The sequence below is a fragment of the Dermacentor albipictus genome, chromosome 1 (genome assembly GCF_038994185.2).
Source record: "Dermacentor albipictus isolate Rhodes 1998 colony chromosome 1, USDA_Dalb.pri_finalv2, whole genome shotgun sequence".
Classification (NCBI taxonomy): Eukaryota; Metazoa; Arthropoda; class Arachnida; order Ixodida; family Ixodidae; genus Dermacentor; species Dermacentor albipictus.
Window position 1 is genome coordinate 484,597,441 of NC_091821.1, and position 22,567 is coordinate 484,620,007.

Below are 22,567 nucleotides of genomic sequence, written 5' to 3' on the forward strand. Positions count from 1 at the left end.
CAAGTGCATGTTCACAGTGAGCTGCTAGTGGTTCCATTACTCTGCACAGCAGTCTGTCTAGCAAGTAGGTGCAAGCCTGCTGTGTATAAGGCCTGCACCCTGTAAAAAAAGATGTTAAAAGTGGGGGCCTTACTGAAGTAAATGCTTAAGTTGCTTCCTGTCTTCGTTAAAGCAGCAGAATACTCAACTCAATTAAATTAACCAAATTTTCTATTTACTTTGTTACTTTGTGGTGGCTACCTTCCTTCACATACGTATGCAGTAAAAAATTTGAACATAAGTGAATGCGGAATATAGGTCAATATTCCCTAGCTCCCTAGCTTGGAGATGAATAAAATTAAACAAAAATTCTTCAATGCAATTATCTACAGAACATCCGTTTTATTCACTGAACATGCTTTCACTGTCAGATGAAAACCACACGTGAACTGTCCACTTTTGCAAAATGCAGCTCTCCCGGGGAAAAGTCAAGCCCCAAATTAAACCACTTTTTCAATTAATCGAATGCATCGTTCTAAGAACTCGTGCACGCTACTCGCAAAGAAACTTTACCACAGTAAATTCAAGGCTGGTATGAACTACGTAGAAGCCACGAACTAAAAGAGTCAGTGAAAGTCAACAGTAGCATCATTTCACTTCCCGTTTGGTGAAACGAAAGCAGTGCTGTAGTGCCATGCTTCCGTTCACTTTCGCATATTACATCCCATCGTTTCCCAATGCTAATTTGTACACCTGCTAATTTTGTACACCGAAAATAGTAAAGCGCATTTGCAAGGTTTGCATGTTTGCAGTGGCAACAACAAAACCAACATTTCTTCTTTTGTCCCAAAATGGCCAGACAAAACCAAAACTGTGCCAAGGACTGCCATAGAAGAGGGGCAGTTTTTTACGAATATTCTTACGATTATCTATAGTGAAATCTCAATATAATGAACTTCAGGGCATTGCGGTAAAATGTTATTCTGAAAGATCGTTATAGTGAAGCCCCAAAATTAACCATTCTGCCCATCAACCCATCAGTTCTTAAGTTGTGACCATATGCGCTATCCACGAAAACATCGCTGTTGGCTCTCAGCATGCCTATTGTTTTCCAGATTCCCCCGCTATGCACCACTGCAGCACCGTATAACGAGTGACACGCACAGACGCTGACGTCAAGAAAACTACTGAAAAAAAGGTAGCTCCATGTCGCCTCCAAAGGGCAATGTTTTTTGCTTTTTGTTTGTTTTTCACATTTTTAGCCGTGAACACCGCAACTGTCTCGCGCGAGGTGGACACTTGAACTATGTCAAAGCACAAGCACGGCCGAACCTATGTGCCACGACATCTACTCTCTGTGCCTTGTCGTCCGCTAGCCTACTGTTGCAGCTGCCGCAAAGAATACACCAAAATCTAAGAATTCCCAGATTTCTGGATATTAGTTCATATTACTGAGGCATCAACACAGGGAAACTGAATAACAACCGTTATTCTGAAAACTTCGGTATTGTGAAGTTTGTAGTACTGGAATATTTTTGCACTGAAACTAAGCAGTCAGCAGGGGATCTCTGAAAAGGTTAATGTGGTGTTTGTAGCAACACGGTTTCACTGTATTGTAGTTTTTACAGTAATCTGCCTTAGGCCATCCTTGTAATTGTATCCCCCTTTTTAAGGGGGGACGCGGGTTTCAAAAGTCGAAAAATCGCGAAAAAACCGAATTTTCAAAAAGTATATATTTCGGCTATACGTGTTGTAAACTACCTTTCCTGTAATTATTAACGCCTAATTCACCATGGAAATGCTTCTAATTCGATATACAACAGGCCACGGCAGCCCCCGAGCCGCGAGCGAACGGCGAAAATAACCAAACATCGCGTGCGCGCCATTTCCATGCCGCTGAACCGAGCGCCGCCATCTTGGTCTTGTTTTGCTTGTGAATGCTTGCCCTTTCCCGTGTTGCCTTCGCCGGCGGCGGCCGCGGCATGGTAGAAGCATGGCTTGCACGAGATTGGAGGCCTCGAAGCAGTGTTTGAGGTTCCCGCGTCTCGAATTCGAGCTGTGATTGGACGAAGCGCGCGCTCCTGGAGAACGCGGGGGAGAGCGTGGCTGCTATTGGCTGCTGGGAACGCTGACACGTGGTCTCTCCCCCGGCGCGTCGTCTGCCGCTGCTCGCTCCGTTGACGGCGTTCTTTGAGCGCTCGCTTTACTCTTCACCATTTTCGAGATCGCTGTCTTCGCTACCGTCGGGATTCTTGTGGCGTGTTTTGAACGGTTTTGTGCACCCTACGGATCGTCGCGCGTCCGTTCACGATGGTCCCTAAGCGGAAATTCAAAACGCAACATGCGTTCGGTGCGCGGCGTCGTTCTATGAATGCCGTCCGCATGGCGAAGTTGGCAAAGCGCGTTGCCGGCGATTGCGGAGACGCTTCCTGCAGTGCTGCCTCTGCTACACCGCTAGAAGAAGTCCGCGTTGCCACTTCCAGTGCCGTACCTTCCGAGTCAGCAATGCAAGGAGACGGCGTTGCAAGTGTGCCTGCTGTCCTGACCGCATCAACCTCGGCGATCACGGCACCCTCTCTCGCGTCTGTCGCCGTGAGCAAAGACACATCGTCGACCGTGCGCGTGAAAACGCACTTTCTGACGCCGGAGGAGATAGAGGCGGCGGAGGCACAACGTAATGCTGTGAAAAACAAACTTGGTGCCACGCCCGCGACGCTACGAAAATTTCAAGCGATGTCGCCCGATCCCGCACCTGCCACTGCTACTACCGTAGATGAGGTATTTTGCCTTGTGCAAATGTGTGTGTTCGGCCACCTGCTCTCCAAAACCTTGTGCCAGCGCTGCCTTTCAACTGGACTGACAATTCAACAAGGTACCCAGTTCGGACTGGCTACAAAGCTTGAGTTGGTATGCCCACATTGTGGGATTATTGCTAATTCTTGGAGTTCACCACGCCAGAACGCAGGAAATGCTTTTGAGGTGAACATCCGAGCCATTATGGCTATGAAGCAAATTGGTAAGGGGCAGACAGCTGTAAATGACTTTTGGGCTGCTATGAATGTATCTCACAGAGGACTTCATCACAAGACGTACCAGGAACATCTGAAGAAGACATTCAGGGGCCCAGAGACTCAACGCATGGAGAGTTTCTATTCAGAATCAGCAGCTGCTGTGAAAAAGGCTTACCAGGGAATGGACCCAGGATTTACCAGAGACATTACTGTGGTCTATGATGGCACCTGGCACAAGCGTGGACACACATCCCACATTGGAGTTGGGGCAGTGATAGAGTATCACACTGGCCTCATCTTGGATGCAGTTGTCCTCTCAAACCAGTGCCTCGGGTGTCAAACAGGACCCAAACCAGAAGACTCCGAGTACTCAAGCTGGCGTGAGCAGCACATCTGCCAAAGAAACACTGATGCGAAGTCTGGAAGGATGGAGGTCGAGGCAGCCTTGATCCTTTTCGCCCGTTCACTGACAAAGCACAACCTCCGTTACACAACGATTGTGTCCGATGGAGACAGTGCCACCTACTCTGCCCTTGTGAAGGAGAATGTTTATGGGCTAGTCCCAGTTGTCAAAGAAGAATGCCTCAATCACGTGCAGAAAAGGATGGGGGCTGCACTGCGCAACCTAGTGCAAAAGAGTGATAAGGCATTGGGAGGGAAAGGAAGGTTGACAAAGGCTCTGATCGACAAGCTGACGGATTACTATGGCTGGGCTTTGAGAAACAACTCGAATGACGCGGCAGCAATGCAGCGTGCAGTGATGGCGTCCTACCATCACATCACATCCACCGATGCGGAGCCTCACCATGACCTATGCCCAGAGGGCGCTGGCTCATGGTGCCGCCACAAGGCTGCTGAGGCAAATGGCTTACCACAACCAAGGCACAGGTACAATCTGCCAGGCTATGTCGCTGAGGCTATGCTGCCTGTTTATCAGCGCCTCTCCGAGCCTTCCCTTCTTCAGCGGTGCCTTGGAGCGAAGACTCAAAATGCATCGGAATCATTTCATTCTGTTCTGTGGTCACTGATGCCCAAGGAGCAGCATGCATCCCTGATTGCAGTGGAGTCAGCACTGAATGATGCAGTGATGCGGTATAATGCTGGAAACCAAAGGGCCACCAAAGAAATTTCTCTGTCTGCGGGGCTCACACCTGGCCACCTAGCCATCCATCGAGCCGTGGAAAAAGATGCCCTGCGCATGGGAAAGGCTGAGAAGCGAGGTCAAGCGAAGACTGAGAGGCGGCAGAGAAAGAAAGCCTGCAAAGACACCGCAAACTATTCTGCGGGGTCATTTTAGACCAAGAAATGTTGTGTCAAAACTTCAAGGGCCGTTTTTTCGAAATGAATTTTTTTCCTGGTGTGGCTGCTTATGCAAGCAGTATCTCTGGAACCGCTAATCAGATTCCCACCAGGTTTTTTTTATTGTGTGCCTGAATAAATTTATGAGGGCAAGACAGGCCCACTTTTTCAAGTTATTGAGTCTGGAATTTATTATAAGCAATCAAAATTAGGCTAATGCAAGTCTAATTAGTAACACTAAATTCAATGTTGTGCTAAAACTTTTCAGCAAGGAAATTAAAAAAAAGGGCTCTGTCTTGCCCTGTGGTACCTATTCAGGAATCTTCATATTGAATTTGACAGTGCTAACACATTTTGCAAGTTCTCCAGGCATGTCATAAGGAACCTATGTGAACCATTCTGATATACTCCTGTAACTTGAGTACCAGTGTACGTAGCTCCATGAAACTTTGTAGTTATTCATATGTCTATGCCATGAGTGTACCCTGAAAATTTCATTCAGTTATCTCAAGAAACAAAAAAGTTGGTGTTCGAAGGTAGCCTCCTCCCTTAAAGGGGCCCTGAACCGCTTTTTTATCAAAGTGGAGAAAGGCATTTGAAGTGAGAATAGGCTACAGTCAAACCCGGATATATCGAACTCGTAAAAAAACGGGAATCACTTCGATATATCGTGTAATTCGAAATACAACTTTTAACAAATTTGGCAATGTACAAACCGCACCTCAGTAAAAAGCATTCTTTATTTGATAAAAACATGTACGGTGGGACTATTAATGCGAGAAATAGTCGTTGATCTTCTTCTGCTTTTTGATTTTGAAAGCATTATTAAGCATGCACTTCTCAACGTTATCGAGCGACTGAGAACAGCTGAGCCCAAAGCCTTCTATTGACTCACAGTGACGGCGAACAACGCTCAGCGCGTTAAGTGCGTCGGAACACGATGGCGGGTACGAACTCGTCGTATCCTGACAGTTACTGTCGCCGGCGGCATCCCTAGTGAGGTCGGCAATGATGTCTTCGTCAGCGAGCTCTCCGGTTGTCGGAACATCGTCGTCGACGGAGACGAAGTCTGTTGCTGCAGTCCCATCACAAACAGCACCCGGGAACTCGGCAAGCTGGCTAAACAACTCATCAAGTTCCTCCAGCGGTTCACCGCTATCCAGGGGTTCATGGTGATTGTTTGATGAGCTCGCGCCAGCCTCGCCGGAAGCAGAGAGTCCACAATGACGGAAGCAGTTCTGAATTGTTTCTTGTTTGACGTCGTTCCAGTCGCGCGAGTCACATACACGTGGCTGCGAGTAAACAGAGTGCGCGGTCGAACCACTTCTGCTAGGGGTGGCTGGGTGGCTGTCTGAGGGAGCGAGAGCAGCGCTGGGACTCTATTTTAGCAGCGCCGTGCGAGCGCTGTTGGGCTAAACCACTTTGGCCAAGTGGGGGGGGGGGGGGATGGATGTTGGCGCAGCTCGCCCGGCCGCCACGCGGGAAAGCCAACTTCTGGAGCAGTTTTGCGCGGCTTGAAGTTCGATATATCAAGCGCGGCTGCTATTTTTGTTCGATATATTAGTATTTTTTGCTATATATTCTCATTTTAGCAATACAATGTTCATAAATTGTTCGATATACGGGGTAATTCGATGTAAACGGGTTCGATATAGTCGGGTTTGACTGTATTCCAGAAATACTTTGCCGCAACAAGTACTTCAGTGCCTTCAGCAGAAGCAGAGTTATTGGAAATCATACACTGCCTCTGCAGTGCTCGCTTTCTTTCTCCAATGCCTTGCACTGCAAAGGCTACGACGCAGTGGGGCGTGCCCACAATGCTTCACCTCCTAAATGTCTCCATGGCACACAGTTCAAATTTCGTTTTGGATGATAACGTAAACGCCACGACGTCCACCTTTGGTGCCTAGGATGCGCTAATAAGCGAAACGTGGTTGTCCTCTGCGAGCCACAGTGCGCTTAGCCAGTGGACTCATGGCAGCATCCCACGGTGGCCACGGTATCTAGGCCATGTAGCGGACCGCAGCTTTATGTCAGCTACTGGCCAATAGCAGTCGTCTAAAGGAATAATGATTTATTTCCATCACCATTACATTGACGGAGGAGATAGGAATAAAAGCGACTGACGCTTGACTAAGCACCTTATCACAGCACGAAGCGGCAAAATAGCGAAAGTAAGCAAGCGCATGTATACACATGCACATATCTTGTTTGTTTCGCCGCTCAGCGCCGTTAATAGGGTGCCGACAAGCACGTGGGTCGATGGTCGCGCAATACTGTTAAAAACTTGGCCAGGTGCACAGCACATGCGAGCAGTGTTTAAATAAATATTGCCACCATTGTGCAACCGGCTGAGTCGCATTTGTTTCAAGGTAAGGGTGTCTTTTGGTACTTTTGCCGTTGAAAAAGACTTTTTTTTTCATTTTCAGAATTCTTTAGTTGGGGGGTCAACCTATATTCCGGTCCGACCTATAGTCCGGTTTTTACGGTATGTTAATTCACGAAGCCCAAGGGGTGCTTCAGGGCCCCTTCAGGCTCTCAGTAAACATCTGTTCTGGACAGTGCGAACTTTGGAAACAACTGTCTTTCCATTCATAATGAACTTCAGCAGCATAATGTGTGGCTGCAAACGACACAAGGGCATCCACTCACCCGGCTTCCGACGTGGCGTCGTCGATTTGACATGGGGGAACGACTGTGGCTCCTGCAACAAAGAAGCAAGTCAGCCCCACCACAGCAGGTGCCCAAATGTGTGGAGCCTTACAGCACAATTTCAAGCTCACAGCTTGTCAGCCCGCAAATCCACACTTAACTCTTTCTGGTCTGAATGTTTTTAAAGAAGAGAAAATTTTATATTACGTCATATAAACAGAGAACATGGAGTAAAAGAATTCCCACTGGTGTTTTGGGGAAATATATCGAAGGCTTTTATCGTATGAGCTGCCAGAAATCCAAGGCGTTGTAGGAAGCATGTGACTCTTTGGACTCCTTGAATTCTCAACCATAATGGTTCTAAATAATGCCAGATTTGAAAATTTTAATACCACCCAAGGCACAGGGGCTTAGGCCGCGGGCTCCAACAGAGGCCTAACCTCAATGTGATGCAACACACGGACGTGCTTGTGAAATATCAGGGACAGCCACATTTATTTGTAGCACAAAGTTGGCAAATTACACGATTAGCATTCCTGACGCTCACCTTTCTGGGAATAGCTTTCTCATTTCTTTTTCTCGATGTTGCACATTTCCTGCAAGTCCTTATACAGGAATCATTGGCCCAGAAAGGTTTAAGCTATGCATTTTTGTTCTCAGTTTACTCAAATGCACCATACACAATTCATATTTCTACATGAAAGATTATTCGAGATCAGTGCCTCTTTTAAATGGCTAATTGTCGGAGACGCTTAGACAAATCCACTAGACTCGGCAGGTACGAGCTTAAGGGGGGACGCGGCCCTTGAAAACCGAAAAATCGCGAAAAAGTCGATTTTTGAAAAACCTTATTTTTGGGTTGTATGTCTCATAAACTACCTGTTCTGTAATTATCAGCACCTAATTCAACCGTAAAGTACAGAAAAAACGCTACTTTTGAGGCCACCGCGGCCCACAAAACACGCGCAGATGCCGAAATGAAGTCAAACTTCGCTGCGCGCGCCATTCCCGGACCATGCGGCCTGCCCTCGCCATCTTGGTGTCGTTTTGACCGTGGTTTCTTTGTCTCTATTTTGCCGCCTTGCAAAATCGCATCGTCGGCGCGGTTGAGGCACTATTGGCGTTTTCCCGCGATGTGATGCGGAGCGCTGATTGGCCGGAGCAGCGCGTTCAAATCCCGCGGGCTAAAGCGCGCCTGCCATTGGCTGCTGCGCGGGCGGCGGCGGCTCCTCCCTGTGATGGCGCGCTCGCATCCCTTGCTCGCCTGCTTTCGAGCTGTTTATCGCCTAGCGCTATCTTTTAGATTATTTGCTCAGCTTTCTTTTTTTTCGCTAGTTCTTCGCTGCACGCGATGCCGGCAAAGCCCAAGACAGTGCAGATGTTCGGTGCACGGGAGCGCGATATGCGTCTTGTACGAGCATCGAACTTCCTATCTTCCGCAGAGAGTGCCGACTGCGTAGACGCTTTTCAGCGGCGAAACTGTGCTTTCGACTGTCGCCAGTCGAAAATCCGACTAACTGAGTGTGCCTGGAGCCGCAAGAGCTAATTAGAAGCTCCGCAGGAGCTTTCTAATAAGAACACACGTGTGTTCAACTTTAAGGCCTGTTTTCTCGGAATGTATTTTTTCGCTAGTAGTGGTGCTGGGGAAAGCGATATCTCAAGAACCGCTTGTCAGATTTGTATGCCGTTTTTTTTATTCTGTTCCTGAGTGACTTTGCCAGGGGGTAACAGGCTGCTTTTTTTGAAAGTTGGCGCAGTTAATTTATAATAAGCAATTAATTTTTGATGAATGTGGTCATTACTGGCTACATCAAATTCAATGTTATCTTAAAATTTTTTGGGGGGGAAATTAAAGAAAAGGGCTCTTTAGCCCCCTGGGATATCTATCAAGGGATCATCACAGTGAATTTCAGCTTCCTACGATGTCCTGGCATTTCTCCAGGCTTTTCCTCAGGCATATACATGAATCACCTAGTTAAACCTCAATAACTCTGGAACTAATAAACATATCTTCATGAAACTTTGCAGTTCCTCATAGTTCGGTGGTGTGAACATACCCTGAAAGTTTCATCTGGATATCTTAAAAAATAAGAAAGTTCGGTCTCCAGGGTAGCCTCCCCCCTTAAGCCTCCTGACGATATTCCTTAAGTGAGACTCATTTCAGGGTGCCATAGTAACAGTACACTCAACTGGTTCCTATCGAGCTTTCTAGAGCCCAACGCAGTTTACATTCGGCTGGTCGAAATCAAGCGCGAGGAACACGTTTGCGTGGATCATTCAGTGAGTGACGCTCCAGCTCCGAGCGCTCGGGAGGCGCTCTCACGCTCAAGGTTGGTGCACAGTGTAGATCCGACAAACACAATCCCATGGCTACTCCAACTGCTCGGGAGCAGCCAGCAACATTGGCTAGGGCACCCTTTCTCTGGCACCAACCTCCAACGGGCTCTGCATTGCTCCAAATTCAGTTGGAACGCAAAAGGAACCAGTTGGACGTACGTGTCAACCGGCTCTAGCCAAGTCATGCACAATGGCCTGAGCGAAACTCAGGCTATCAGTCAGAAGTAAACAACTGGAGGTGACTAAACTGCTGAGTTTGCCAACAAGTCGGCACAATGGTTTGCCCGAAGAAGTTGCAACAGTCCCGTCCCACTTTCACAACCGTCACTGCAGTGGACAATGCCAGAACAATGTTGTGCTTACACAAAAAAAATGTGCACATTCACTAAGCAGATCCGTTTCCGTCACCGGTTTCTACCCTTAACACAAGGTACAAACAACATGAAAGGAATGACCAAGCACACCTGACACTTTTTTTTGTCCTTTAAAAGAATGTGGACTGCGCAATCACCTGCTCACCTAGTCATTAATACTGCTCATATTTATGTCGAGTCTCACAGGTGAGTTAACATAAAAATTGCTACATTTATGCCAAGACCAGCAGTTCACTCACCTTCGGCTGCGAGAGCTGCAAAGAGAAAAAAAGAATGCCACAGTCAGACAATGTAAAAGGACTGCCACCCTTGTTATTGGGTGCACCTAGCTTGGTATTAAGTTTTAGAGGGCACACTTTTCCTCAAAGAGAGAGCATTTATTTTTGTTTGCTCACAAAAAAATTTAGGCAAAGCTAAAGGGCGTTATCTTTGACGTGGCTTCCCCCAAGCACGCAGCACACTTGTTATCAGCTTTAGCTGAATTTCTCCTTAAGAATTCCCAGTCTTTCTATGCAACCTCTCTCTTCCCTAACAAAAACAAGTTTTAAATGGTTTGGTCAATCAAGCAAAAACCACAGCAAAGCATGAGCACTCACTAGTAGTATCTGCTGCGCCTCGGTGACCGGGAACGGGAGCGACTGTAATGGCGGTGACGTCTCCTTGATCGGGATCGACTCCTGCAGAACCATGACGTGCAAAAGTGAGCTTGACTGGGTCAACTCAATCACTCAAACGACAGCAGTGCATTTGCGACCTTCACCATGAGAACAGACCTTACACCTCGATGTAAAATGGATAGATGGATTTTCATATAAGAAAATCAATGGTGCAACCCCCTTTTTTTTTTCATATCCTGATCTCAGTACCCCTAAGCACCACTCATATTTTTTCTGCAATTTAGCAAGGCAATTCTGTTCCATTTTATCAATTTAATTAACACCACTCGCATCACATGAATGCAACAGGTGTCTGAGACAGGCAACGGTGAAATCACCATGGCAGCCAGCTCCGTAATCAAGATGAGAGACCTCAATTCCTTTAATGAGCAAACAATCATGAATTACAGTCATTTAAAGGTAGAAATTCAAAATGCACACCAAATGGAGCATGGTTTCTCATAGGGGTGGCTTACACTGAGACAGCTGGGCTGGATGGAGCCCATAAGTGGATGCTCAAGTCTGACTGTGCAAGGGTTCCTCTAGATAAAGGATTGTGGTGTGGTGGTCCGATGGTATCACTAATGCACAGATAAATGCGATGTTCAATGCTGCACTGAAAGCTTCAGACAGGCTAATAAGAGGCGAGAACACACTGTGCAATCAGAGAGGCAACTGCAAAGGACTAATCTTATTACCCTGGGAAGGGCTAAGTGAAACAGGAACGAATGGCCTGCACTCCATGCATCTACCGTATTTACTCGCATAATGATCGCACTCGCGTAATGATCGCACCCCTGAATTTTGTCGTCAAAATTCGATTTTTTTTATTTCCCGTATAATGATCGCACCCTGAACTTGCCGCAGCGATATGTCGTGTGCCAAGTCTAGCTAATAATGATTGCGCTTACCATCTGTCGAGTGCTACGCGAACGACTCGTCTGCACGCACCAAACATGCTTAAGTAGACGCCTCATTTCATTACTTTCATCACTTTCCGCGCAACCAAACTTGCCTTTATTATGGGTAGGCTTTATAATGGTTGTAGTCAACAAAAACAATAAAGGCGCCTTTCGATTCTTTTCATCTGCACTCGTGAGCACGCAACAAATCGCGCGCGGCAATGATAGTAGCCACGTTTACACTGATACGTTAAATGTGTACCCTGTTCATACGCCGACGCTTGTTACACGGCTAAGATATTCGCCCACCCTTAGCGGAAACGTGCCGTGTTAGGATAGTAGTGAAAACAGGTGCCGCAGTTTCCGCAGCACGCCGGCCATGGGTTTCTGTCACTGGCACCTAAGCGCGCCCATCTGTTTCTGTCCCCTCAAAGTGGACATGGCTACGTTATTGCCGCAAAATTGCCGATATTAACGATATTATTCATCACTGACATGGAAGAAACTGTTTCAATGCACGTAATGTACTCACGAGAAGAAAAAAAAAGATCGCGTTCGGCGCGTTCGGCTTGCTCCGCCGGCCGCCATTTTTGTTTTGGTGTCCCGCACCCGCATCCCGCAGCAAACGCGGGACGAAAAAAAATTTTTTTTTTTCCGCGGGAAATTTAACCCGCGTAATGATCGCACCCCTGAATTTGCGTCAATTTTTTCTGACAAAAAAGTGCGATCATTATGCGAGTAAATACGGTAGGTCTCCAAGCTCGCTGGATATGTTCCTTATGTGGCTTTCAGCCGCTGCACCGATGGCTGAATAAATGCCTGCGTTGGGTTTCTTATACCACATGAGAACTACCTAAAGAAACCTCTTGGATATTTGTATTCTGTACTTCTGTACTTGTATTCTGCACTTTCTTAATTGTGGAGTCCTCTGGAAGGCAGCCAATACTATTTTAACTCCCTTGACCAGTGCTCGTTTACAGCTGTCACTTGCACGTCAGAGTGCGGTGCGTGCCACATGGCTGTCTCTAGAGGGCTTACACCTACTAGTACTTGCAGTTCATGCATGTTGAAGGCAGAAGCCTCAAGTGATACAGTTTGGCTGGGGCTCGAATAAGCAGAGGAAAGCATCAAGATAGAAATCGGTTTATACGGCTTTAGTAATTTTATTGCCATAACATGACCACCATTACTGCAGAGCTGCAGCCACTGTGGCGACAGCAACGTTGCAAACACAGCTGGAATTTCACATGGCAAACATTGCAGTAATGCGTACACTAACCGCTCACTATTCGCAACACTCTGCTATTCGCAACGCTCTGCTATTCCCAAGCAAAAAAATGCCATTATGCAATTGTCTGGAAATTAATGAAGCCCCTACAGGCGGAATTTAATTATGAACTCCTTAAGGTCATAATACACTTGCGTTAGAGAATGAGAAAGGTCACGGGCACCTGAACCACCTGACATTTTTTTTTTAAAGATTTCGAATAATAATGCATGTGCATTGTGTACAGAATGCCACAATGACCGTCTTTGATCAAGGTGGCATGGGCACGACACAAATCCAAAAAACAAAAAAAAACAATTCCATGCTCCTCTCCTGGCCCTTCCCCCCACATGATGTCAACAGGGGGCTCCAAGTCATGTCACCATGGGTAAACACTGTCGATTCCTTCAACAACGAGGGACGACAGCACCAACATGACAAGGGCAGACTTTTATGAGAATGGAGGGGAGCTTGCCCGCTGTGTGCCAGATGCTTTTATCTTCCCATTAATTTGGCGTTGCACAGAAAGCCATTGGGGGGAACAATAAAGGAGCCTTTTTCCAGTGTGCCGACGTGACCCATAGTTTTCTCTGCACTAAGTGTTGGTTAGAATAGGCGGTGAAGTGGAGAGAGTCAGTGAGGAGAGTAGTGAAGGTGAGCAGGAAACCGCAGCAGCCACATAGTCATCCGTCAAACGCCTGCTACCTCTGTTACCATTGCGCAGTTTCCACAAATTCTTTTGCCTATGTGTTTATTGTAGATTAGCAGTGGCATAGCCAGAAGGTAGCACAGTGAGCACCTGCAAAAGTGAGGCTTTCATTTAATCAAGTCATGAAGCTTTTAAGATCATTTCCTTTTGCACGAAAGCATTGACAGTGACGGCAGTGTCTTCTGTGCTATAGACTCAACCAGTGACTGGTGTCGCCAACTACCACGATAGTTCTGCGACGGCACAGCAGTGCATGACGTTAGATAAGCAGGACCTTTTGCTAGCACCTAAATGTGTATTTAACACAAGTTATGAATTTCCTATGCCACGTCATATACATTTCTTTAACACAGTTGTTTTTTTTTTTGTTTTTTGCCAGCACTTAAAGTGTTCACATCGCATTACACAAGGACACAAGGTCAGCTAGGACAGCACACAAATCGAGCGCTTACCGGGTGCGCGAGCGCTGCCTGCGGCGGTCGCTGCGGGAGTCCTCCTCAGGCGTTCCTTCATCGTGACTCTTGCGGCCACCGTCATCGTCGTCCTCCTCCCTCTCTGCAGCCGGCTCCTCTTCCTCCTCCTCTCCCCCAGCGTTGTCCTGGAGGTACTCCTCCACGGCCTCCTCTTCAGGGGTGCCCTGCACAGGACACAACAGACACGGTTGAAAGGATGGACAACACGACTTATGCACTGCGAAGCAACCACCATTGCACTAACAAAACAATGCATGCACTAACCTTGTCACCTTACTCACACAAGAAAAATACTAGTTGCAAAAACTTGTTGCACTGAAATGCAAAAGCAGGATAGGAATGCATACGGTATGTGCTCCTAACTTTACCAATATGTTTGAAAAAAGATTTACAATGAAGCACTCTGAAACAAAATGAAAAGGGACACTTTCAATATTAAATTTCTTTAAAGTCAAAATGCACAAAAAAAGGCTATCCATTTCAGGTAATAGTTCCCAAGCACGAGACATGTAAATATTCAATCACCAGATAATGGCAAAAAAATATCTATGCATCGAGGATCCCTCCAGCTTGAACAATTCCGGGGACGTTATCCTATTCGTAACGGATGGGGCTCCCTACCCGTTTGTCAGCGTTTAGCATATATGCATTTGCTTTGCTCTCTGGTGCATGACACTCTGTTGGGGCATGAGCAGGTCCGTGCAGTATGACAGCTTTTCCAGAGAAGTGCGTTTCCATGGGGAGGCCTTGAACTTTTGTCACTGTATTAGCTTCGACTTAGTTAGGTGTGGCGAAAGTGTTCCTACAGTGAGGTTAAGAACAGCTACTGGTTCCCACAATGCACAAATATTTTTTAAAATATACTTCACTGGGATTTATTGTGACCTCGAAGTTTCCTAGGAAGGTGTAAAAACGTGCTATGTAGAGGATTCCCTTGATTTTTCTCAGGCGAACAGATGCTTGGTTACTAGGGAGTATGTGATTAAATTATTAAAGGGTCCCTGAAACAGTTTTTGTCGTATGCCTTGATACAGAGGACAACTCTTTAGAAATGCTTTCTCACAACAATTTCGTGTCAGCACACTATAACACAGCTACAAGTGTTTAAACATCACTATTCCCTCAAGCCGCAACATTGCCCTTTAGCCTTTACACCATGCAGCCATCACTACGTCCCACCTCCTCCATGCGATAAGAAGCCAACAAAGACACCAAGTCAGCATTGGGAAAATGCATGGTCTCATTGATTGAACACAGACCTGCGAGGCCTGCGCCAAAAAAGGACGTGCCACATACGCCGTCAAGGCCGAGGTGTGGCGCTGCCCAACACTGCCTGGTTTAGTTCTAGAACATAAATAAATACCCTAGAAAGCAGACAGGAAGACTGGCCAGGTAGCTCAAATGATAAGAGCATTGCACGCGTAATGCGGAAGTGTGGTTTCGTGCCCCTCTGTGGCCACAGAGGGGCATCCACTTTCACTTCATCCGCTTTCATTTTAACCAATTCATCATTTTTTAAAATTCAATTAATAAGTACATGCATTTCCCCTCAGCTTTCCTTGGTGTCGCTTGTTGGCTTCTGATGACTAATGAAAACTGGGCCCTCAGTTTCCCATCACCTCCTTCATGCGGTGACAAGTGTTGTCAACTTCCAGTTGACTTGAATCAAGCATGTTCCCACATCCCTTTCCTAAGCAGTTTTTCTCCTTAAGCCTGGACTACATGCGGAGAAATTTAAAAACTAACATTAAAGACAGAAAAAAAGAGCTACTACCAACTTGTGAAAGTGGTGAAATGGGTAATTTATGTGTACTCTAGAATTCAAAACAAAAACTACAGGGGGAAAACAAGTACACTTGACATCAGGAATCGAACCCACACTTTCCGAGCGGGAGGCAGAGACGACACCACTACACCAAAGTAACTCAAGATGGCGGCTTTCTGACTGATGTTCTGACATGTTGCAGAGGCACGTTCAATTGCCTCCGCAACACTTCTTTTCTAGAGCTTGGCTTTTTAATATATTTTTCCTGCTATCATTCTGGGCAAATTCTATACAATGCTAGGCTTTTTGGCAAATGTTGAACGTGCGGTTACCGATAAAAGCACCTTTTCTAAAAAAGATCTGGCTGATCGCTGTGTCGACAAAGGAGGTTGGTGTTAACCTAGACGTGCAGCATTTTTTTTCTAGTGTGCAGTCGACTCCCTGCACACACACCTGCAGAGCAAGACTAGCTTAGTACAGCGCTGGTAGCATGTTCCTGCCGTCAAAGAAGACATCATTGCTCCTACTTTCACGTGTGAAACCCTCCGCGTCTCACCGGCTGCCATTGCCAGAGCTGTAGCAGATTATGTGCATTTTCAGGCGGAAGCAAGCCATTAGCTTGAAGAAAGGTCTAGTTGTAATGCATTTGTGTACTTATTTTTGAGGGTACACAAATTGCCATGCATAGGTATGCTATTAAATATAAGCTTAAAGTAGCGGCACATTTCAGGCATCCCCAATTATGTACCGTAGGCATCTAATCTGTTTGCTTGCCCAAAATGTCACTAAACCCACGTTTACAAGTGTGGGAAGGGACAGCTGAAAACGGAGGGAGGCTGTGCCGCTGCCATCGGCAGCAATGGCTATATTTGAAACCTTATAATTAGTTACGCAGCTTACATTGGGCACTTAAATCCACCTTAATGATTAGAAGGACTTACCCTACTGATGCAGCACATTCGTACACAACCATCAAAATCATTTCAGGGTCTCTTTGAAAAAAAAAAGGTTCTAGTCTGAGCTTCGCATTCGAAGTAGCCAGGGAACAATCCATCTGGTTTTTAGGTATCGGTATTCAAGCTGGGGGCAATGTTCATTTGGTTGTATTCAACGAGGTTGGCGAAAACCTTTCAGGATTTCCGCTCCGGTCATTCCAAGTCAGTAAAACAGCCATGACATGTTCGGGGTCAGTACTGCGCAAGCCTTGTTCGCACTAGGTGACAAACCTTTGAAATGCAGCTCCACAGAACATAAGACTGTCAAATTATCTACAAGGCACATAGGCTTCACTCAATTACAGAACTCTGAGTACTTGGGAGCAATCCTTTTAATCCCAATGGAGATTAATGCCAATGAAAAGCTGGTTGCTAGAATTCCTTACTTGCACACGATGCCAAATTGCATGAAGAATGCGGAAAGTCAATACAGTGTAAAAATTTTTTTAAACAAGAAACAACTTAGGCCACATATATGCTGCAGTAGAAAAATTTACAATGGCACTACGCACGAGTGGCACAAATGCAAAGTTAAATATTGTGGTCGGTTCATTGCATGTGGGTAGGTTCTGTTGTATTCCATTCACATGTATTATGGGAATTGGTTCATCAGCCAGACCAGGGGTGCGATCGGAGATCGTTGTTCGGCGCATTCGTTCGGTTACTGGCGAGCGCGATTGGCCTACTCCACATCGACGTCGCCAGCCGCGGCCACTGTTTTGGCAACGTCAAAACGACGACACGCTCCTGCCAATCCTCTTGCAACGGAGCACATCGCCTGCATGGTGCTGAACACGATGGGAGTTGGGAAGTTTGCGGCGATCAAAAGCTCGTTGGATGTCGGCTTCGCATGGCACGTCTGGTGGGACTGGATCCAAACAGCAACTTCAGTCGCGGAATGGCATGTTCGGATCCAATCCATAGTTTAATCCGAGAAAATGGCGCTTGCAATGAGAACTTCGGTTGTTGCAGTGGCATTGCTTGAGGAGGAACGAGAACAGTGGAGGTGCAAAAGGCGTTTTGAACAAATGGCAGAAGGCAAATTCCGACGTTACTTTTGTTTCTCCGAAAAAAGGGCGTTGGTTGTGCGGCGAACTCAACCCCAACATCAGGTGCCAGCGAGCCAATAAAATGTTATTGATGCCTCCTGAAAAGTGCACCACTGTTCCAGTCATTCTTTTTCCTTGCTGTGCACGAGGCCACCTAGGCACGACACTGAGAAACTAAGTTATAAATTGTAGTAGTCACATGTGTTACTGTTTGAAAATGTGTTAAAGCTTCAGCAGAAAAAAATTTTTAGATGAAGATTTCATTCACTGGAAGACAAACAAGGTGAGTAAACTTTAGGGGAGTTCACCCCTTGGCGATTGGCTGCTCTCTCCGCCCTGTTATCACAAATTTTGCATACTGCCACTTTGTTATGTTGCAGCAACCAAACGGAACGCGTATCGAACAAACATCTCCGATCACGTGCCAGGTGATGTTTAAAATAAGCGCTTAATAGATCAGACCTCCCCTAAAATGGCAGCAGCCTCCTAATTTATCTCTACACTATGTAGAGTAAATGCATCTTATGGCTATAGAGTACAAAGGTGTTCTTAAGGCACAAGGACTGCTTAGAAGATGGCACACACTTTCTTCATACGTTTCACAACAGGTGTTGCAGACAGTGTCTGATGCTACACAGCTTAGAAATCGATGATTGGCTGCTTACGTTTATAGAACTTTTTTATGTGTATGGGCAACGTAAATGTATTCATGTTTCTGTCACCGTTAGTTCTACACTTGTGTCAGCCCCTTGTGTGATGTTGTATTTTTCATTGCAACTTACATGGCACTGCACTTGACCAATGACATTAACACGGCGGAGCATACATAATGCACTTCGGTGACATGTCAGTGAAGCCATCCATTATGCGTGATGAAAAAAGTCGTCTCGCTACTTGTCAGCACAAATGCCACTTTGGAAACGTCGCAATTCAAAGCGAATTGTATTGCCATTTCTCTCTAGATGCTTAAATACTTTGCACTAGAACTGTGGATGAGTTTTACAGTGAAGCTGTATATGGCCAGCCGTTTGTATGTCCGTCTGTTGGTGGACTGTACACCGAAAGCTCCTCTGGCGCAACCCCATGACCATGCGCAAAAGAAAGATTCGCAATTAGCCAACGCCATCTAGTAGCTAGCACAAGGCCTGTTTACTCTCATCCATGATGTCACGCTACCTGGCCCGAAATTTCCATTGACAAGGCTTGGGTGATGAAGGCGGTGACGTTAATATCACTGTTGCCAAATTGGGTGGTTGTAGGCTACTTAGGAGCATACCCTTTAGATTCTATGGCAGTCAGGCTAGGTAACATGACGTCATGGATGGGAGTGAAAAGGCCTTGTGCGATCTAGGTGGTGTTGGATTAGCTGCGCCAGTAGTGATGCCTTTGCTCTCCGTCGCAGCTAAGTGCACGCATAGCAGTCTCTCTCCGGCTCCGAAATGAGGACACATGTCACAGGTAGTCCTTATTAGCAGGCAGCTTTCGATCAGCAACGTCGCGAGCAAAACCGGGAACGAGCTCGTCTATGCCCTGCTGATGCTGCAGCCCAGGCACAAAAACAGGCTCGTGCAGCCGAACACAAGCAGGAACTGCATACCGAGGATCCAGCAGCCTTCCAAGCCATCACTTAGTGAACCGTCGGGATTAATCCAGTGATAAAACACCAGGGAAAACGTTTCAGCTTTGCTGGTTGACGATCTGTACAGAGTGCTTGGATAGTGATCTTTTATTGAATAATTTTGCAAATCCTCCAGTCTGCACCTGCCACGTACTTGCACTTTGTAATGCGTGTAGACAAGAGGTATCATACACACAAATGTACACACACGCATGCACACAATTACAGAAAAGGCTGCATATTAAGTAACATCTTGGCCAGGGCCCAGATGAAGCGTTACAATAAAAGTTTCAAACGTGCAGTCTTCGTTTTTGTGTCATTTTCACCAGATCCAGAGATCTTGAACCTGCCCAATTTAAACAGTTTTTATTCCACAGATGGACTGAGAAAAAAACAGGCCACAATAAATGTCATTTGATCAAATTGTTGGATCGGTGGCCTAAGTATGTTCCGTTTGTCTTTTTTTTTTTAATGCATAGATCTACTCCAGCAAGGTCCTAGTATCAGAAGCTAGCACAATACATTTAAGAATTTTGGTCCACATAGTACATTTATGCGAACTTCATTAAAATTGTGCGCACATTTGTTCTTGTATTTTTTCTCAGGAATTCTTGCGTTTGCCAGCTGAACCAATGCATGCAAAAAGTCTTATACCATGCTTGGGAGCAGCTGCAACATCATGCTGCCGATAATGTTTTCCTGCAGCTGCTCCATTAATGCAACAGAAAAAAAAAGCAGAGAAAGGCAACTTCATATCTATTCAGTTTTTCAGGCAAGCTCTACAGCTACAACTGGAGTACGTCGCCTGATCGCAGTGCATTACAGCTGCCTTGTGTCACTGTGGCCTATGCCTGGCAGCATTTTATGCTAAGGCTTGGCCTACCAAAAAAAAAAAACGAAAAGCTTATCGAGGGTTAACGCTGCCTGTATACTGCCCATTGCAAGTCATGAGGGCTAGTATGACGCACCATTATGCGTAACAATGCGGAAAGCCACACACACACACACACACACACACACATTAGGTTTCGTCCCATTCAAGTAAACGAGAACCTTCTGCGCCTGCTTCGAGCTGGCAACATCATGCTAAGAAATCTACCATACAGACTCATTTTTCTTTCGCCCTATACATAAACAACAGGGAAAGTGACGATCAGCGATGGGGTCTACGAACAATAACACCAGGCACTTGACAGGCAGCAACATTCCGAAGTTTTCGACTTACAGCACTAAAAGCACGAGTTGCCCTGCACGCTTCTCACGAGTCCACGCTAAAGGCCCAGCTAACTGCGAGGTTTCGCAAGGCTCCGTCAGTTTAATAGCACGTGTCCAATAAAGAAAGTGATCTGCTGCCTTAGGATCAAATGAACAGCGCACTTTATTCAATTTTCTCGAGCTCTCTCACGCGCATCGATTCTCAAGCCTCTCAAGGTTCCGCTTGCGCATCGCAGGCGCATCCTAGCGACACGACCTTCAGGCGAACGGACACCCGTACCGATAATAGCCACAAGATATCTTAGGTGCCGCGTGCACCCAACAAAATGGCCGAACAGGGAACACGGCGTGCGCGTGCTGGCGAGCGCGACACAAATTGGAAGTCTCGCGCATCGAACACGTGCGCTCCGATGCCTTGTTGGCACAATGGGTCAGAACCGGCGGCCGTGCGACATAAGCTTTCACATAGCTTTCGTTTGCCAAGCGTACAATTATAAATGAAAAACACGCGAAAGGAAAAATATATAATAAAGGACCCTAATATGGCGGCAAAAGAATAAAATACGATTACGTAAAACCTAGTATGCCGCTTTCGATACAGCGATAAGACGGTAATGAGGGAGTACTGCAAAGGCGTTTCAGTCCGATACGTGTACCGCCGATCATGCTCCCGCACCGGGCTCGAATGACGTACCGCAAGGAAATGTCGCAGCGCGCACTCAACTGCGGCTTTGTGCGCGCCATATTGACTGCTTCCGCACCCAGCAAGCCATACGGAAACTCAATCATGCTCGAAATATTCATTAACGCCTCGTGCGAAAATAAAAACGCGCCGCAACTTTTGATTTGACGCACTGTTCAAAAAAACAAAAAATTGCGGGAAACAACGACAGACTAGCTAAGCTAGTTTTCGTGCTCCTCAACATCGGGGCGGGCACGCCGCGCATTCGGGCGCGGCGAAGCCACGTTCGCGAATCCGCTCACCTCACGGTCGCTCATGGTCAGCCTCGGTGGAGCCGGTACGTCCTGCGCGCTCGGCGAAGCAACGAACCTGGGGACGTCGCACAACGCAGGCGGTACGGCACTAAGAACAGCAACTACGCGCAGCAATGGACGACGCTTCGGCGACGAGTAGTACGCACGCGGCGACCGGTGCCTCGCAACTTCCAAAATGGCTACCGTAGAATGCAACCGACGCTCGCAAAGCGCGGCGCTTCGGTCACTAGCGATTATGTTTGCCACAACCCTAGGGCGCAGCGCTGGCTTCAGCAGCGATGGGATACTGTTTTTTGTTGGTTTCGCTTTTAGGCTGTCTGTCTTGTGTGCCTGTGCCTTTCCTTTTTCTAACCCTGGGCGCTCATGAAAGAGCAGGCGCGTATCAGCGTCCTTGGCGGGAAACTACAAAAAGCTAGCGGTAAAGAAAGAGAAAACACGCATACAGACCAAGATTGCAGTTTGCTGGCAAGACGACCACATCAGGATACAGTTTTTTTATTATTATATTTATAATACGACTGTTCCTTTCACTTTCGCGCGCGGAAACGCCAAAATAACGAACTTCCAAAGCACTTGCAGCATTCATTGGTGCAACTACTCTGCATCAGTCATTACAGGTAGAAAATGTCTACGCTTGAACAACAGGTTACTTTGAAATTTCGCAATATAAAAGGGGGGGGAGGAAATAAATTGCGGCAGAACCCATTTCACTATGGCTGTCGACGGTGAAGCGTTTGCCATGGAATTAATAAAGTGATACAACATAATACCACCGTCGAAACGAGTCATGTATGAGGCGCGTACTGCAGCTTGATTCCTCTTTCGCCCTTCCCTAATAGAGTTACTGTATATGGCTCTCGCGGGGAGCCATATACAGTCACTTTACTCCCTAATAAAACCCCTCAAGTTTCCAAAAGTAGGCCTGGGCCATTCTTTCCCCCACCCCGCTCTCCCCGACGTTTCTTCCTCCACGCCTCCTGTCACCTCAGCGCCCCAGCCTCCTCCACTCCCCATTGGTCAATCTATGTCACTTAGAAGCAGGCGCCGCGCTTTTGTATAATTTTTTTTTCCAGCGCGCTCCGACCGCCATTGTTGGCCCTGCGCGACGAAAGTACGCGCAAACGGACTGATCGAGTGCGTTAGCGGAACAAATCGAGGTGTTAGGGACGAGAACTTAATTGTGATGCCTTGCTGCTACGCCTTTGGTTGCCGCAACTGACACGACGGCAAAAGGCTTCTTTCTTTGCCATCCGGCGAGCGCAACGCACAG

The 22,567-nt window shown here is 46.7% G+C and overlaps 2 protein-coding genes across 3 annotated transcripts in view; one reads left to right on the plus strand and one right to left on the minus strand.

The window, feature by feature from the left end:
• The window catches only part of LOC139054867 (transformer-2 protein homolog alpha-like), a 35,594-nt gene extending 14,103 nt beyond the window's left edge, over nucleotides 1-21,491 (minus strand). Inside the window, exons 1-5 of one of the 2 annotated variants that reach the window (XM_070532542.1) lie at nucleotides 21,286-21,491; nucleotides 13,639-13,823; nucleotides 10,249-10,329; nucleotides 9,892-9,906; nucleotides 6,942-6,993 (exon numbers count right to left, since the gene is read on the minus strand). In XM_070532542.1, coding sequence (XP_070388643.1) covers nucleotides 6,942-6,993; nucleotides 9,892-9,906; nucleotides 10,249-10,329; nucleotides 13,639-13,823; nucleotides 21,286-21,300 — 348 coding nt within the window. In that variant the 5' untranslated portion in view covers nucleotides 21,301-21,491. The remainder of the gene's footprint in view (nucleotides 1-6,941; nucleotides 6,994-9,891; nucleotides 9,907-10,248; nucleotides 10,330-13,638; nucleotides 13,824-21,285) is intronic. The other variant, XM_070532543.1, reaches the window with a different exon arrangement.
• On the plus strand, nucleotides 2,485-4,287 carry LOC139055009 (uncharacterized). Its single transcript, XM_070532718.1, has one exon. It carries the CDS (start codon nucleotides 2,485-2,487, stop codon nucleotides 4,285-4,287), a length of 1,803 nt encoding a protein of 600 aa, XP_070388819.1.
• Nucleotides 21,492-22,567: the final 1,076 nt, after the last annotated feature.

Excerpts from the sequence above, each read along its gene's own strand:
- LOC139055009 (XM_070532718.1), top strand. The coding sequence starts at position 2,485 with ATGCAAGGAGACGGCGTTGCAAGTGTGCCTGCTGTCCTGACCGCATCA.